This window comes from Aethalodelphis obliquidens, unplaced genomic scaffold (genome assembly GCF_003676395.1).
Source record: "Aethalodelphis obliquidens isolate GAN/ISIS:26980383/991018 unplaced genomic scaffold, ASM367639v1 scaffold81, whole genome shotgun sequence".
Taxonomy (NCBI): domain Eukaryota; kingdom Metazoa; phylum Chordata; class Mammalia; order Artiodactyla; family Delphinidae; genus Aethalodelphis; species Aethalodelphis obliquidens.
The window spans coordinates 4,357,585-4,374,901 of record NW_020838025.1 but is presented as its reverse complement, the minus strand read 5'-3'; the positions used below and the strand labels follow the sequence as shown (position 1 = coordinate 4,374,901).

Genomic DNA, 17,317 nt, shown 5'->3' with positions numbered 1-17,317 from the left:
ATTTATTCAGGAAAACTTACTAAAATTTGGTAAGAGCAATGAGAATCTGTGGCCTCTGAACCCACTCCCTCCCTTCTCCCAACTCAGGGTGATGGAACCTTCACTCCAGATGGATGCCGCCAAGACATAAGGCTCCCATCTTCCACCCACCTCCCACTCATGGGACAGAGGCTCTACCTTGAGTCTGGCACGCTGAGAATACTAAGGTCTGATTCCCCTCGCTCTAGCTCATTCATAAAGCAAAGGTTCCATGCTCAGACAAGCAAGCCAAGGATACCAATGGCTATACAGCAGAAATTAAAGGAGTAGAAAATAGAAAAACAATAGCAAAAATAAATAAACTTGAAAGTTGGGGACTTCCCTGGAGGCAAAGTGGTTAAGAATCCGCCTGCCAATACAGGGGACATGGGTTTGATCCCTGGTCCAGGAAGATCCCACATGCTGCAGAGCAAATAAGCCCGTGCGCCACAACTACTGAGCCTGCGCTCTAGAGTCCGCAAGCCACAACTACTGAGTCTGCGTGCCACCACTACTGAAGCCCACGCACCTAGAGCCCATGCTCTGCAGCAAGAGAAGCAATGAAGACCCAACACAGCCATAAATAAATAAATAAATAAATAAATAAATATTTTTAAAAGTTGCTTCTTTGAAAAGAACAATCAAGTTGACCAACCTTTAGCTAGATTGATCAAGAAAAAGAGAGAAGGCTCAAATGTAAGAGGGACATTATTACTCATCTTACAGAAATAAAAAGGATTGTGAAAGAATATTATGAACAATTGTATGCCAATAAATTAGGTAACTTAGATAAAATGGACAAATTTCTTAAAAGACATAAACTGAGTCAAGAAGACAGAAAAGCTAACAAGTAAATAGATAGAATTTGTAATTTAAAAAAACTATCAATAAAGAAAACTCCAGACCCAGATGGCCTCACTGGTGAACTCTTTTCTCCCTGCAGCATTTTAAAAAATTTATTTATTTATTTATTTATTTATTTTCGGCTGCATTGGGTCCTTGCATGTGGGCTTTCTCTCACTGCGGTGAGCAGGGGCTACTCTTTGTTGTGGTGCACAGACTTCTCATTGTGGTGGCTTCTCTTGTTGTGGAACACAAGCTCTAGGTGCTCGGGCTTCAGTAGTTGTGGATGCTGGCTCAGTAGTTGTGGCGCACAGGCTTAGTTGCTCTGTGACGTGTGGGATCATCCCGATCAGGGCTCGAACCCATGTCCCCTGCATTGACAGGCGGATTCTTAACCAGTGCACCACCAGGGATGTCCCTTCCCTGTAGCTTTATTGAGATGTAATTGACATATAACATTGTGTAAGTTTAAGGTGTACAATGTAATGATTTCATATATGTATAAATTGCAAAAGGATTACCATTCACTGGTGAATTCTACCAAACATTTAAAGAATTAACACCAGTTCTTCATAAACTCTTCCAGGAAATAGAAGAGGAAGGAACTCTTCCCATTTCATTCTATGAAGCTAGTATTATCCTATCCTGGTTATACCAAAACCAGACAAATACATCTCAAGAAATGAAAACTCCACCCAGATCTCTTATGAATTTAGATGCAGAAATCCTCAGCAAATGCATTACAAAAACCCACAGCTAACATCATACTTAATGGTAAAAGGCTGAATGCCTTTCTCCTAAGATCAGGAACAAGATAATTATGTCCACTGTTGCCACTTCTAGTCAATACTGTACTGGAGGTTCTAACCAGAGTAATTAGACAAAAAAAGAAAAGACATTCAGGTTGGAAAAGAAAGAACTAAGATTATTTTTATTTGCAGAAAACAATCTTGTACATGGAAAATCCTAAGGAATCCCCCCCCAAAAAAATACTGTTAGAACTAATAAATGAGCTTAGTAAGTTTGCAGGACACAAGGCAATATACAGAAACAAATCATTTTTCTATATAGTAACACTGAGCAAACAAAAAATGAAATTAAGGAAACAATTTCGGGAATTCCCTGGCAGTCCAGTGATTAGGACTCTGCACTTTCACTGCCAAGGGTGCAGGTTCAATCCCTGGTCGGGGAACTAAGTTCCCGCAAGCCCTGGGGTGCGATTAAAAAAAAAAAAAAAGACAAAAAAACCAATTTCATTTATAATGGAATCAAAAAGAATAAAGTGCTTAGGAATAAATTTAACATAAGTGTAAAACATATACTTTGAAAACTACAAAACATTGTTGAAAGAAATGAAAGAAAACCTAATAAATGAAAGGATATCTCATGTTCATGGATTGGAAGACTTAATATTGTTAAAATGGCAATGCTTCCCAAGCTACAGATTCAACACTATCCCTACTAGAATGCCAGCTGACTTCTTTGTAGAAATTAACAACCAGATTCTAAAATTCATGTAAAAACTCAAGGAACACAGAATACCCAAAATAATCTTGAAAAAGAACAAGGTTAAATGACTCACACCTCCTGATTTCAAAACTTACTACATAACGAGTAATCTACATTCTGGGACTGGTGTAAAGCTAGTCATATAGATCAATGGAAGAGAATTGAAAGTTCAGAAATAAACATATATATATATAAACCACCTGAGGGACTTCCCTGGCAGTCCAGTGTCAACCTTAACCCTAACCCAATGCAGGGGACACGGGTTCAATCCCTGGTCAGGAACCAAGATCCCTCATGCCCACGGTGTGGCCAAAAAAATAATCAATCAATTAATCACCTGAAATTCCTCTCTGTGATTATGCCACTAATTTATTACACAGTTAGGTTCATTTGTTCCATTTGATTTTGATTTTCAGCCTTTTCTTTCTTTCTTTCTTTTTTTTCCTAACAGCTTTATTGAGATATAATTCACATACCATACAACTCACCCATTTTATTAAAGTGAAAAATTAAGCAGTTTTGAGGATATTCAGAGCTGTACAACCATCACCACAATCACAACATTTTTATCACCTCAAAAAGAAATCTAGCACCCTTTGGCAATTATCACTCAATTATCCCCCCTCGCTTTATAGCCTAAAGCAATCACTAATATACTTTCTGTTTCTATGTATTTGCCCATTGTGGACATTGCATATAAATGGAATCATTTGATATGTGGTATTTTGTGACTGGCTTCATCCATGTTGTGGCATTTATAAACACTTCATTCCTTCTTACAGCTGAACAATATTCCATTATATGGATATACCATGTTTTGTGAATCCACTCATGAACTGATGGAGATTTGGGTTGTTTCTACCTTTGACTACTGTGGATAACGCTGCTATAAACATTTGTGTACAAGTTTTTGAGTGGACGTACGTTTCCATTTCTCTTGGATATATACCTAGGAGTAGAATTGCTTGGTCAAATTGTTAAGTCTTTGTTTAACTTTTTTGAGGACTGCCAGATTGTTTTCCAAAGCAGCTTTACATCCCCACCAGTGTATGAGGGTTCCAATTTCTCTAAATCCTTGTCAACATTTGTTATTATTGTCTTTTGATTCCAGCCATCCTAGTGGGTGTGAAGCGGTATCTCACTGTGGTTTAAGTTTGAATTTCCCTGATGGCGAATGATTTTCATGTGCTTATTGGCTGAGCGTGTATCTACTTTGGTGAAATATCTATGCAGATCCTGTGCTTATTTTTATTTTATTTTATTTTAGTAAGAACATTTTAAAAATTGAGGTATAATTGACATACAACACTATATTAGTCCAGGTGTGCAACATAATGATTCAATACTTGTATATATGCTGCAAAATGATCACCACAATAATTCTAGTTAACATCCATCCCCATACATAGTTACAAATTTTTTTTCTTTGCGATGGAAACTTTTAAGATTTACTTTCTTAGCAACTTTCAAATATGTAATACAGTATTATTAATTATAGTGGCCATGCTCTGCATTACATCCCCATGACTAATATATTTTATAACCGGAAGTTTGTACCTTTTGACTCTGTTCACCCGTTTCACGCACCCCACCCACCACCCCCTGCCTCCGGTAACCATCCGTCAAAGAACATTTCATATAAGATCTCCTTTTGCCCATTTAAAAAAATATTTATTTCTTACTATTATTTGTAAGAGATCTTGATATAATTCTAGATACAAGTCCTTTATCAGATACATGATTTGCAAATATTTTCTCCCAGTCTATGAATTGTGTTTTTAACTTTCTTGATAGCGCCTTTTGAAGCACAAAAGTTTTAAATTTAGATGAAGTACAATTAATCTACTTCTTTTGTTGCTTGTGCTTTTGGTGTCATATCTAAGAATTCATTGCCAAATCTAAGGTCATGGAGATTTATGCCCATGTTTTCTTCGAAGGGTTTTATAGTTTTGGCTCTTGCATTTAGGTCTTTATCAATTTTGAGTTTATTTTTATATATGATATAAGGCAAGGGTCCAATTTTATCCCTTTGTTTGTGGCTATTGTTGTCCCAGCACCATTTGTTGAAAAGACTATTGTTCTCCTATTGAATCGCCTTGGTGTCCTTGTTGAAAACCCAATCGACTCTATCTCCCTCATGAAATATTGCCCAAGGACAAAAAGAACTGCAAAGAAATTTTTTATTCTTTTTGTTTGTTTTTTCTTTTTAAAATTTTTTTTTGCAAAGAAATTTTTTAAAACATTGTTTTCAGTAATCATAGTGTTAATAAAATTATTACTGTAATTTGAAGCTAGTGTAGATTTAGTGGGATAAAGTAACTAAATAATTATATTAATGTTCTCAGGAGCCAAGGTTTTCACTTTAAGAAAAAAAGGATCAAATATAAAATTTAAGCAATATGTGAAAACCTGTAATCTTAAATTTTAGTTGGAATTATTGATATAAATTCATGTTGTATTTTCTCTTTTGTTTTCTATCTTTTGTTATCTTTGTTTTATCATATTTTCTATCTTTGTTCACTAAAAGTCTTTGAAGCAATGAAAACACATGGGCAATTAGCATCCATAGACTTTAGGTTGTGATCTCTAAATACCGTATCCTGGTACAAAGAACTCTGAGAAAATGGCCGATTCCATATCTAGGGCAGGAAATATATCAGCTGAATCTTGGGCATCTTGTTATGCCAGTCTCTTTCCTATGTGCTTTATATGTGTTGGGCTGTACCTCTCAGGCCTAGAGCCTGGAGTCAGCAACAGAGACATCAATGGTTTAATGGATAAGGGGGAGCTTACACGTCTGAAGCAAGGTCCTGGAGCGACATCCCACCATGTGTGGCAGACAGTGAGCAGGACATGGTGGCAGTCTTTGCTGGGTTGGGGGTGGGGGCAAAATTACCAGTTATAGGGGAATTGACATCAGGTAGGCTCATTAGTTACTAGGGAAACAGAGGAGCACAGGGAGCAGAGGAGCACACCCTTCATCACACCTTTGATCAGCTATCACTGTGAATTCCCTGGAGGTCCAGTGGTTAGGACTCTGATAAGCTTTCACTAGCTGGGGCCAGGGGCAAGTACTAGGAAGGTCAGTCATATGGGTAGGGCAGAGGCAAAGCAGGCACTGGTTGGGCAGGGGATGTACAGAGAGCAAGAGAATATCCATCTTGGGTGGCCTGATCATGCAACATGCATTAGCTCATTTAATTTCAGTTTATAGTTGCGAAACTGAGACTTTAAATAGATTGCCCAAGGTTACACAGATACAAAGCGATAAAAAATAGATACAAACCCAGGCTTCAGAGCCAGCATTTGAAAAGTTGCTCAACCTTGCTAGGAATCAGACAAATGCATATTACAACAACACTGAGACTATTTTCTTATTAGAAGGGCAAAAGTTGAGGATATAGGAACTCTTACACATTGCTGGTGTAAATTTAATTTTTTAGAACCTATTTTGGATAATGATTTCACCATACTTAATACATTTGAAGATGTACATACCTCATACCCAGAAGTTCCTGGACTTCTGGACTAGAGAAATTCTATATACATCTGTACAAGGAAACAATGTATAAACATCCACGTTCTTTGCAGCCCTACAAATATTGAGAAAAAGAAAGCTGGTGACTTCCTGCCACGTTAAATATGGAAGCTGCCTTCTTTTTGTTTTCGATGAGGAAGGCCCCTTACCCTATCAGAGATCTCTTTGTTTTTGCGGTTCACGAAGCAGGCGAATGTTTTTTGCATAGAGTATTTTTAAGTTTTCAAAGTGCTTTTACCATCATTAGGTTTCAGAACAGTTGCGTGTGACAAGAGGGTAAGTGTTTCCTTTTCCTTAGGCCAAGAAACTTAGGGGATTTAAGGCCACAGATCGAGAACTCGGAGCCCGCTTTAAAACTTCTCAAAGTTTAATTTTCATACAAATCAGATGGTGGTCCTGTGAAAATGCAAATTACCTTTCAGTGGGCCTTGGGTGAGGCCCGAGATTCTGCATTCCTAAGAAGTTTCCAGGTTACTGTGGGTCCCCTGGCCACACTCTTGAGTAGTGGGAGATTAGACCATTGACACAGGCTGGATATTAAACTCCACTGGTCCACTTTCCCTGTCTGTCCTTCGCAGTGCAGATGGATTTAAACGTAATGTTTAGCAAAAGAAAGGGATCTCACCTTGAAAAAATCCTGATCTTGTTCTCAAGCAAGCAGAAATGACTTTAAGATTTCATGTTTTCATTCTCTCTGGCACCTTCCTTCTTTGTGTAATCCATTTGTAATTAATAGGTGGGCCATGCACGGGTAACCGAGACTGGAGCTAGGCAGAAACATGCTTGGGTACTTCCAGTGTTGATTTATCTTTATGATTCAGGCTTTGTCAGAAATTATAGTCTGTCTCAGTCCTGGATGCCTTTCCACCTTAGAATCTACAATTGTTTATTAACTGACGCTCAGTGTGTCAAACAGAAAACAAACCTGCAGCACCTTCGTGGTTCACCCTGGTTCCCCAGCACTCCTGGGTGTCAGGACCTAAGTGCTGTTCAGGAGCTCTGAGTGGGAGCGCGACCGGCATTTACCCAGAGGGGCCCTGTGAGTCTCCTCTGCCCAGAGTATGAGATCTGATCTGGTAACCACACCACACCCCAAATGCTTAACAATGTGGTACGGCCTTGCTGTAGGGAATTCCTCTGTGAAGAGAAGCAGCTATTCTCCCAGGGACTGGATCTGGTTTGGGGGGTACAGAGCCATTCTGGGTTCCCAGTCTGGTGTGGAGAAGGGCGCCCCAGTGTGGCATCCTTGCCCCTTCCTGTGCCCTAGAATGGGGCTGGGGACAGAGGGCAGCTGACAGCCCATAGGCACCTGTCCTAAACAGTAGGTGCGGTGGTTTGACTCATTCCTTATAACTGGACAGACTGGTATAGTGAGGTATCAGCTTTCTTTGTGAAGCATTTTTTGGTTTTCTCAATTACTATTATTATGAACGGTTCTCAAATGTGACTAAAGGACAAATACGGCTATTGATATATTTCCAAATATCAAGCTTCTCTTGGGAGAGTTTGTTTCTAAGGTAGTCTGAATTCTAATGCTGAGCTCCGCCATTAAGCAGAGGTGGCCAGGATTGGAAGTATCTGGGATGCATGTTATTTTGGAGTTAGATGATCTTCCAAGACACGTTCTTACTTTAAAGATGATTCTGATATAACAGCGTTCTCATTGCTCTCCTTCACTTTATCACTCAACTCAAATGTTGGGCTCAGGACTTCCCTGGTGGTCCAGTGGTTAAGGATCCACCTTCCAATGCAGGGGAAGTGGGTTCGATCCCTGGTCTGGGAGCTTAATATCCCACATGCCGCCAGGCAACTAAGCCCGAGTGACACAACTACTGAGCCCGCCTGCTCTGAAGCCCATGCGCCACAGCTAGAGAGAAGCTCCTGCACCGCATCAAAAATCCCTCGTGCCGCAACTAAGAATCAATGCAGCCAAAGATAAATAAATATTTAAAAATAAATAAAATGTTGAGTTCCCCCTATGTATGTAAAGTTTCACACTAGCTTTTGTGGTGGTGAGAGTAAATGAAAAAGAATGAAAAAGAAAAATATGGCATTTGTTCTTTTTTTTTTAATAAATTTTTAAATTTATTTTTGGCTGCATTGGGTCTTCGTTGCTGTGCACGGGCTTACGGGCTCTAGAGCACAGGCTCAGTAGTTGTGGCGCACGGGCTTGTTTGCTCCACAGCATGTGGGATCTTCCCAGGCCAGGGCTCAAACCCGTGTCCCCTGCATTGGCAGGCAGATTCTTAACCACTGCACCACCAGGGAAGCCCCTGGCATTTGTTCTTAAGGACTGCGTACACTAGCTGAGAAACTAAGAAACAAAACCAAGAATTATGGGAACATAATAAACACTAACTGGTCCAGAGTCATCAGTTCCAAAGAGAGTGTTTCTGACGCCCATAGCAAGGGAAAACTTCACAGAGGAGGTAAAATTTAAGCTAGACTTTGAAGGCTGTGTAGTATTGTAACGTAGGAAAAATGAGCAAAAACATTTGAAGTGCAGATTATCTAGAGAACAAACAGGTGGTTGCCAGAGGGGAAGGGACTAGGGGGAGGAGAGAAGTAGGTGACAGGTGAGGCGGTACAAAATTCCAGCTGCAAAATAAATGAGTCACAGAGGTGAAATGTGGGGAAAATAGTCAATGGTTATGTAATGTCTTTGTATGGTGACAGATCATAACTAGACTTATCATGATGATCATTTTGAAGTGTATAGAAATACTGAATCACTATGTTGGGTACCAGGAACTGACATAGTGTTGTAGGTCAACTATACTTCAAAAACAAATCAACTAACTCAGAGAAAAAGAGATGAGATTTGAGGCAGTGGTGGAGCTGGGGGGAGGGGGAATTGGATGAAGGCAATCAAAAGGTACAACTTCCAGTTATAAGAAAAATAAGTATTAGATGTAATGTACAACCTGATAAATACAATGAACACTGCTGTATGTTATATATGAACGTTATTAAGAGAGGAAATCCTAAGAGTTTTCATCACAAGGAAAAATTGTTTTTCTATTTCTTTAATTTTGTATCTATATGAGATGATGGATGATCACTAAACTTATTGTGATCATTTCATGAAGTATGTAGGTTAAATCACTATGCTCTACATCTTAAATTTACACAGTGCTATATGTCAATTATATCTTAATGAAACTAGAAAAAAACAGTAAAGTGAACAAATGCTGTTGGAAAAATGGTGCTTATGGTTGACACTGGGTTGCTGCAACCTTTAATTTGTAAAAAATGCAGTATCTGTGAAGAACAATAAAGTAAGATATGCCTAAGCAGATATTGCTTTATTTTTTTAAAAAATAAATTTATTTATTTATTTATTTTTGGCTGTGTTGGGTCTTCGTTGCTACGCGTGGGCTTTCTCTAGTTGTGCGAGCGGGGCTTACTCTTCATTGCAGTGCACGGGCTTCTCGTTGCAGTGGCTTCTCTTGTTGCGGAGCACAGGCTCTAGGCGCGTGGGCTTCAGTAGTGGCACATGGGCTCAGTAGTTGTGGCTCGCGGGCTTTAGAGTGCAGGCTCAGTAGTTGTGGTGCGCCAGCTTAGTAGTTGTGGCTCGTGGGCTTAGTTGCTCTGTGGCATGTGGGATCTTCCCAGACCAGGGCTCAAACTCGTGTCCCCTGCATTGGCAGGCGGATTCTTAACCACTGCACCATTAGGGAAGCCCACTTTTTTTTTTTTTTTTTTTTTAGACAGATTGAGTTTTTGTGGCAACCCTGCATTGTTAGATGATTGTTATTTTTAAAAATATTTATTTTGCTGCACCGGGTGTTAGTTGCGGCACGTGGGATCTTTAGTTGTGGCATGTGAACTCTTAGTTGAGGCATATGAGATCTAGTTCCCTGACCAGGGATTGAACCCAGGCCACCTGCATTGGGAGCTCAGAGTCTTAGCCATTGGACCACCAGGGAAGTCCCAATAAAGTATTTTTTAATTAAGGTATATTCATCTTTTGAAGACCTAATGCTATTGCACACTTAATAGACTACAGTGTAGTGTAAACATAACTTTCATATGCACTGGGAAATCGGACAATTCCTGTGACTCGCTTTATTGTGATATTCACTTTATTGTGGTGGTCTGGAACTGAACCCACGTTATCTCTGAGGTTTGCCTGTATATGGGGATCAGTTTTCTCTTGAAGTTCATTCTTCCTTCTAGAGGAAAGAAAAGTGATTTTAATGCTAACCAATTCCACTAGTCAAAATAAAAGTAATGCAATAGAGCTCATGTACGTTGAACCTAGATAATATGAGCCTTTCATGTATTTGTGATTTTAACAGAACCCCAGGGAGAAGACAGTACTCAAAATGGTAAAATTTTGAGCCCAAAACCAAGAGTTAAGGAATACTTTTTAGTTGTTTTCACTTTTATAACCTCCCTCAAGTCAGAGTGTGTAGGCAAATCACCATTTTATGTCTCTATTTAAGGTCAATTCTGTGTTTGTTACCATGTCTGGAATGCTGAATCTGAAAAAATTGAGGTACAAGAAACTTATTGTGAATTATACAAATAAAGGAAGTAAGCATTGAAAAAAAAAGCACAAGGCACAAGGCATCTGAAGAATGAAAGTAGAGTCTTTGGGCTAGAGCGAGTTTATGACAGGAAGATGTTGGGACAAGGCTAGGTTGGGCCATGTTGTGAAATGTCCTAAAAATCAAAGCTAAAGAGTTAATGCAACCCAATGGCAGTAGGAAGCCACTGAAGTTTAGTTAATCCTCAGACTTTACCTTTATCAAACACTCAAGGGGGTTCATGCGATTCATATATAATCTTCTCAGGTAAGAGGAAACATTCCTAAAGAATTGTAATTCCTTGGCACTCAACATACTAAAGAGCCAATTTGGTCATCCCAAATCCAGTTTTCTAATGCTTGCTCTGCTACTGGTTCACTGATGGGAAAGATAACTTCTCCAGGCCATAATTTCCTCAAGTGTAAATCAAGATCATTTGAAAAGTTCCTTTTAGCTCCAAACTCAATTATTCTCATTCTCCTGTTTGACTTTCTCCGTAACAGTGAGAAAAGAAGAAAAACCTGTTACTAACCCATTTAATGATATTGAAATCATGGTTTTAATTTTTTTACCCTGGAAAAGAAGTCACATATGCATTATTCACTGAAACTTGTATCTGTGGAGAGCACATTATGTGTATTTTTTTGACTACTGGGCTATCAAAAATTATTTTTCAACATCACAGATAAAAAAGAAATTAAACAAAAAAAACTTTAGCAAAACTACTTTTAAAAATGTACTCTGGAATATGTGAAAGTGAATAACATTACTGATTTGATCTTTGTTAATTTTGTGCTGTACAGGAAACACCAATAGTAAATTTGTCACAAGTTCATTTTCAAAAAACAGTTGCATCCATAAAAGGACAAACTTTTTTTCTTTCTTCTTTAAATTGGCAACATGAAAAAAATTTTAGCTTCCTAAAAGCAGAAGCAAAGAGCTCATGAAAACGGAAGTGTGCTGTGTGGGTATTTTGCAGTCACTCCTATGGTTTCTAGATGGTTGAGTGAGTCAGGAAATCTTGGCTCTCGTTTCTACTCTACCTCAACTAGTTCTGTGAGGGCAAATCCACCATTTATCTGGTTTTACTTCTCCTTTGAAAGACTTATCACAATTATGGTCGTTTTCATTGTATTGTCTTTTTCCTCACTACTGGACTGAAAGATACCTGAGTGCTGAGGTTCCGTATTCACATATCTATCTCCAGATCTGGCACATAAGTTACTCAATATTCACTGAATAAATGAATTTTTTACTTATCTGTAAATGGAGGCAGTTGTACTAAATTTCCCGTCATTTAAAAAAATATATATTTATTTTTGGCTGCCTTTGGTTCTTCATTGCTGTGCGCGGCTTTCTCTGCTTGCAGCGAGTGGGGGCCACTCTTCGGGTGGGTGCAGTGCGCGGGCTTCTCATTGCAGTGGCTTCTATAGCTGCGGAGCATGGGCTCTAGGAACGTGGGCTTCAGTAGTTGTGGTATGTGGGCTCAGTAGTTGTAGCTCACAGGCTCAGTAGTTGTGGCACATGGGCTTAGCTGCTCCGCAGCATGTGGGATCTTCCCCGGCCAGGGCTCAAACCCGTGTACCCTGCATTGGCAGGTGTATTCTTAACCACTGCACCACCAGGGAAGCCCTCTATGGCATTTCTATCTTTGATTCCTTGATATGAATTTACTTTGAATTATTTAAGTCCAGACAGTTGAATTTTTCCCTTCAGCTTGATTTCTAGCATTTTATTGCTCGTTAGCACTCTTTCCAGATTTGGCCATTTTTGTTCTAACTTGAAGATAAAGTGGTACAAGCAGCTAGAGTGGGACTGTGTTTAGACAGGAAAGGATTCTCTGTGGGAGTGTCATAGAATTTGTTATTGAACCCAACTCCTACCTCTTAAAGTTGTGGTTTGCATCTAAAATGACAAGTTAAAAAAACTAATACATAGGTAAATGTGAATCAAACTTCAGAACAATTTCTAAATGGAAAATCTGATGATGTCCTAAATTTTACAGATGCTAAAAGCATAATAAAATTTTGTTGCTGAACCTCCCAAGAATATGATCCAGCACTACATGGTAGTCCTTTGTGCCAACGAAACTCCAGGAACCTCAGTGACAATAGCCATGGCCTTGCAGTTGAGTATATACATTTCTTTAATGTAAATCAAAGCCTATTACAATGCATTCTGTTACAATGAAAATCTTCACTTATTTTGGAAGCTCACTCAATCATTTTGAGCAACATTATATACAACCCAACAGATACAAAGAAATCACTGACAACTCCTTGAAACGTTATAGCTAAATTACAAAGAGTAATTGGATAATGTAGACAACCCCGATAAAGTATTTATTCTCACATTGTGCTCAATATTAGATGACATATAAAATTCAACTGGGAAAGGGAAATCAAAAAAAAGAAAAAAAATTGTGCTTTTCCTTGAACCAGACTCAAATAATGAGATGAGGGTAAACCCCAGTTGGGAAAGTATTTAATTCATTGTGCTTTTATATATTTTTCTTGCTACCTATTCCCAGTTAAAACCTTAAATTTGTGCCTCTGGGTACTATTTCTTTTAACTCAAGTACAACAGACCAGGCGTTCCTTAAAATCATTTTCTATTAAGTATAAAAAGTATACTCAGATAAGAACTCTATAAAATCATTTCCTTTTAGAAGGCATCAAATATTCAGGGATCTTTATTTTTAAAGGGTTAATGAAATGACATAGCTTTCATTGACCCAAACATGCATAATCCACCCTTAAAAATGCACCCCATTGGTAATGACACGATATACAAAGGGAATGCAACTTTACATATGTAAAATGATTGCTCACTATGGCAAGTTAACAGTCAAATTAACAGACATTGTACATTAAAAACAAAACAAAACAAAAACCCTCAATGTCTTAAAGCCAGTTATCTATAGGAGACCAAGGGAAATTCTGATATGGAATAGTTTGACTCAAAGCAAAGAATAAGGCACCTGCTATGAATTTAGAACAATAACTTTCATTTTTTAAGTTACAACAAAATAGAATTAGTTAACCAAGACACTTGTTTCCAAGAGGGAAACAAGTACAGGGGTTGATTTCCTGGGTGAGAAAGGCAGGTAACAATGCAGATAAAAACCTGCTGGCCTAAGGTCAGCAGATTCCTTTCCTATTGTAGTCAAGTTCCTAAACGTCCTTAACCACTCCTCTCCTTTATTCTCCCCATACTTAGGGGTATGGGAAGCTCTGAGGTTCACACTGTATATAGACTAGGTAGTAGATTTCCCTTCTGTTCCTCTTAAAACAGCTTATTTTCAAGAGGTATCCTGAGGCAATTAACATAGCAAACAAGCAGCTTTCTTTCCAATTCACTACCACATAGACACCTCTCAGGCTTTTTTTCATCATTATGGCTAAGAATTTAAATAGCCAATACTTGAAATTTTCAACAGTACCGGAAAACTCAAAACCTGCCTTATCACTCACCCTTACCATTAGTAAAAAGAAAGTTTGATCAATCATAACCTGTAAAATCATACAACAAAGGGAAGACTGAAGACTGATCCGTATCAGTAAATCCATTTAATTTCACATGACACTTTAGTCTGATGTATCTAGTACCCTAACAGAATTTTAATCATAAATCAAGAAAAAGCATTTCCAAACTAATTTGCAGTTGATGTGCCTTTTTGGTATTAAAAGTGCTATTAACATGCTGTCCTACGGCACACTGGACTCAACAGTATGTCCTGATGAGGCATCCATTTTTAGTACTATTTTTCCCTAAAGTGTTGTGAGCATAATAGGCCCCTTTCATATATTAAAGTAATTCTGGTGAAATCAATGGTGATATAAAAAACCTTCCCTGACTTTACTCCACCATGGCTGCTTATAGTGAAACCGAAGTGACTTAAGTTATAAAATGCTCAACCAAGTTGTTTTCTTATGGCCTCTTACGTTAGTATATTCACTCATGCAAAATCCAAGGTAGTGTAATAGAAATAATATTGTTAAAATAGACGTTGTGGCTATAAGCATCTCCCTTTATATTAGGCATTTAGAAGCTTTTTAAAATTTTCAGGTGCTAAAGATTTCGGGGAAACTAGGCTGACCGTGTAGTTGTTCCATTTATAAGCACCTTATTACAGGACGGTTACATGACCCTCTATGGGAGTGTGCTTTCAAGAAATAGTAATAAAGTGCCCAGCTATATAAAAACCGTAGGATTCCAAATTTTAAATTAAGCTAATTGCATTTACACATTAGGGCTAACAAAATCTAGACCCTGTCTACACAGATTCAATCTAATTACCTATATTGTATACTGTTCTAATAACCACATTAAAAAAAAAAACTTACTCTTTACTGACTGAATAAGTAGGGTCCACTACTGTAGCTTAACAAATTTTATTGCTTTATTCATGTGGTGCTTTTGCAAGGCACTGTGGTATGGACTAGAAAACTTGGAATGACTTGTGAAGAAACCTTGGAATGACACATGAAGGATGATATGAAAAGTCATTCTGAGGCAGGATGCTTTACTGAATTGTTTTTAACCAGGGTATCAAACATCAGGAATGAGTTCAAGTTAAAATTCACAGGAGAATGGAAACATCTTAAGGTCAGTCACTTCACATGCCCATCCTGATACTTTGAATAATCTGGAAAATTGCTGTAAAGAGAAAGAGCAAGTATTAAAACATGCTTGGAATAAAACAGGCCTGACAACTGGCAAACATTAAGGTAGTTCAAGAATCCAAGAATACCCTTACAATTACTTGCAAGTACTATGTAACTTCATAGTAATATGAACACAGGCCTACCGTAATAATACAATATTTTATGCCTCAGCTTCCTTGAATTTTATGCCAAAATGTCTAGAGAGTTACCAAATAAGCAGTGATTTTTAGAAAGAAATTAAAGCACCAAAGCAAAAAGGTTTTTCTAGCATACAATTATTTTGGTTTAACCCTAAACATTAGGTGTACTTGGCCTGTAACATACGCACAGTTCCTCATTCTCACAAGGCTGAAATTCAATAATCTTTAGGTTACATAAATTGCTTGGCTCTTGGCCATTTATCAGGAAAGCTTCCAATTGGTATGTTTAGGAGACAGGCAAAGTGAAATGTTTAAAAGAAACCTCAGTAACTTTAAGATGTCAGAACATGTAAAACAGAAACAAGTATTTCCATATTAACAGCTTGCATATTAAGATGAAGAGAAGAAGGCATTCTGTAATCCATCTCCTTGGGCAAGAGTCTACTACTCTAACAGCAGTCTGCCCTGATAACTATTTTTTCCTACCATATGTCAAACATTTCTTCTATTAAACTAAAAACATTTGTCTCGCACGTTAAATTGCCAATCAGGTACAAGTTCCTCTACAATGAGCCAATTCTTTGCACTAGCTTTACTTTATAAAATATATCCAATTTTGACATAAAGACATTAGATTTCGGAACATGTTAAATTAAGTTCGAACATCCGCATGTACATGTTGTTCATAAGCTTCACTTTCGCAAAGGTTTCAAAATATTCTAAATTCTCATTCTGGGAGGTGTTTTTGTTTTTTGTTTTGGTCTAATATTTGTCAACTCGATCATTACTAAGGACCTGACCTCCTTTTCTGCTCTCCTGTGAGCTCAAATCAAGCGGGGAGAAGTTTCTAGAGCACCACCCTCTGTGCATATGTGGGACAAGTAACTGGGTTCAGATAAAACAGAATTATGAGGAGCTCCCGGCAGGTGGATTGAGAACTATGCGGGCAGGACTCACCACTGATGGATCACCACGTCATCCCCAACCCGTCATCCAACACCCTACCCGATGATCGCCCCCAAAGCACTTACCAGAACCACAAACAACAAAAATGAAGAGAGCCAATAACCAGGGTCCTACAGACGCCTTCTCTTCGGGAGCATTTCTCTGCAAAAAGGAAAATGCACGGTCTCCAATGCAAAAAAACCACTCAGACTCCTGGCTCTCACCCTGCACCCCGGGCCAGGTCGCCGGGTCCCTGCACCTCACTGGTCTCCCCTGCGTTCCCGAGCCGCCCGGCCCCGGCACCCACCTCCCTGAGCTCCCAACTTAGCGTCCGGCTCGCGACCTCGGGCCCTTGAGTCGCCCGGGTCTGGGGAAGAGAGCTCGGCGCGGCCCCGGGGCCCGGGCCTCATACCCGGCTGCGGAACCAACAGGGGCGCCCGCTTTTCCCTTACCGAGGTCTTGGCGACGTTGCCGCGCTGGGTGATGTTCTTGCTGTGCTTCTCGTTGGCCATACGGATCCGCTGCTTGGCGACCATCTTCGCAGCGCAACCACCTGCCCCGGCCACTGCTGGGCCTCGCTCGCTCGCTTCTCCTCGGGCCGCTGCGACCAACGCTCCACTCCCGGTGCCCGCGTCGCCGGAGCGAGGAGGCTCTCAGGTGGGGCGCTAGCTCCGGCCGCTGGGCCTGGGCGCGGCGGGCGCGGGGGCTGAGCCCTTAGCTGGGCGCGGGCCGCCGGCTGACTGACGACGCCGGACCGTCCGGCCGAGCGAGACGGGCAAGCGGGAGGGGGAGAGCAGGCCGCCGTGATATTCTCGCGTCCCCGCTGGGGCCTCCGCCGGGAGCGTGGAGTGAGAGAGGAAGAGAACGCAACGCTACACAACGCAACAACCGGACGGTGCAAGCCGTCGCCTCGAACTACTTCGGGTTCGGCTGCCAACGTCAGCATTGGGCCGACTCCGCCCCGCGGAAGTGCACGCTCCGCCTGCCGAGGAAGAGGGAGAGGGAGGGCGAAGGCCGGCACTCCAGCCTTAGCTCCGCCCCTCCACGCTCTGTAAAGTGTTGCCCCACAGCTGCGCGTGCGCGTTCGGCCTCCTTTTTCACGTCTCTCTCCGACCGGAAGTGAAT

General features: G+C 40.0%; 1 protein-coding gene across 1 annotated transcript; it reads right to left on the bottom strand.

Annotated features, from left to right (window-relative positions):
- Window positions 1-12,562: 12,562 nt before the first annotated feature.
- On the bottom strand, window positions 12,563-17,146 carry SERP1 (stress associated endoplasmic reticulum protein 1). The gene is made up of 3 exons (XM_027092855.1): window positions 16,645-17,146; window positions 16,279-16,354; window positions 12,563-15,099 (listed from the first exon to the last, which is right to left on the bottom strand). The coding sequence occupies exons 1-3, from the start codon at window positions 16,726-16,728 to the stop codon at window positions 15,059-15,061; spliced, it is 201 nt and encodes a 66-aa protein (XP_026948656.1). The 5' UTR covers window positions 16,729-17,146; the 3' UTR covers window positions 12,563-15,058.
- Window positions 17,147-17,317: the final 171 nt, after the last annotated feature.

Bases quoted from the DNA above. Each gene is read 5' to 3' on its own strand.
- SERP1 (XM_027092855.1), bottom strand. From the start codon at position 16,728: ATGGTCGCCAAGCAGCGGATCCGTATGGCCAACGAGAAGCACAGCAAG. The intron at 16,355-16,644 runs GTAAGGGAAAAG...TCCTTTTTGCAG, and splicing joins GCAACGTCGCCAAGACCTCG to AGAAATGCTCCCGAAGAGAA. The intron at 15,100-16,278 runs GTAAGTGCTTTG...TTCTCTTTACAG, and splicing joins TTTTGTTGTTTGTGGTTCTG to CAATTTTCCAGATTATTCAA.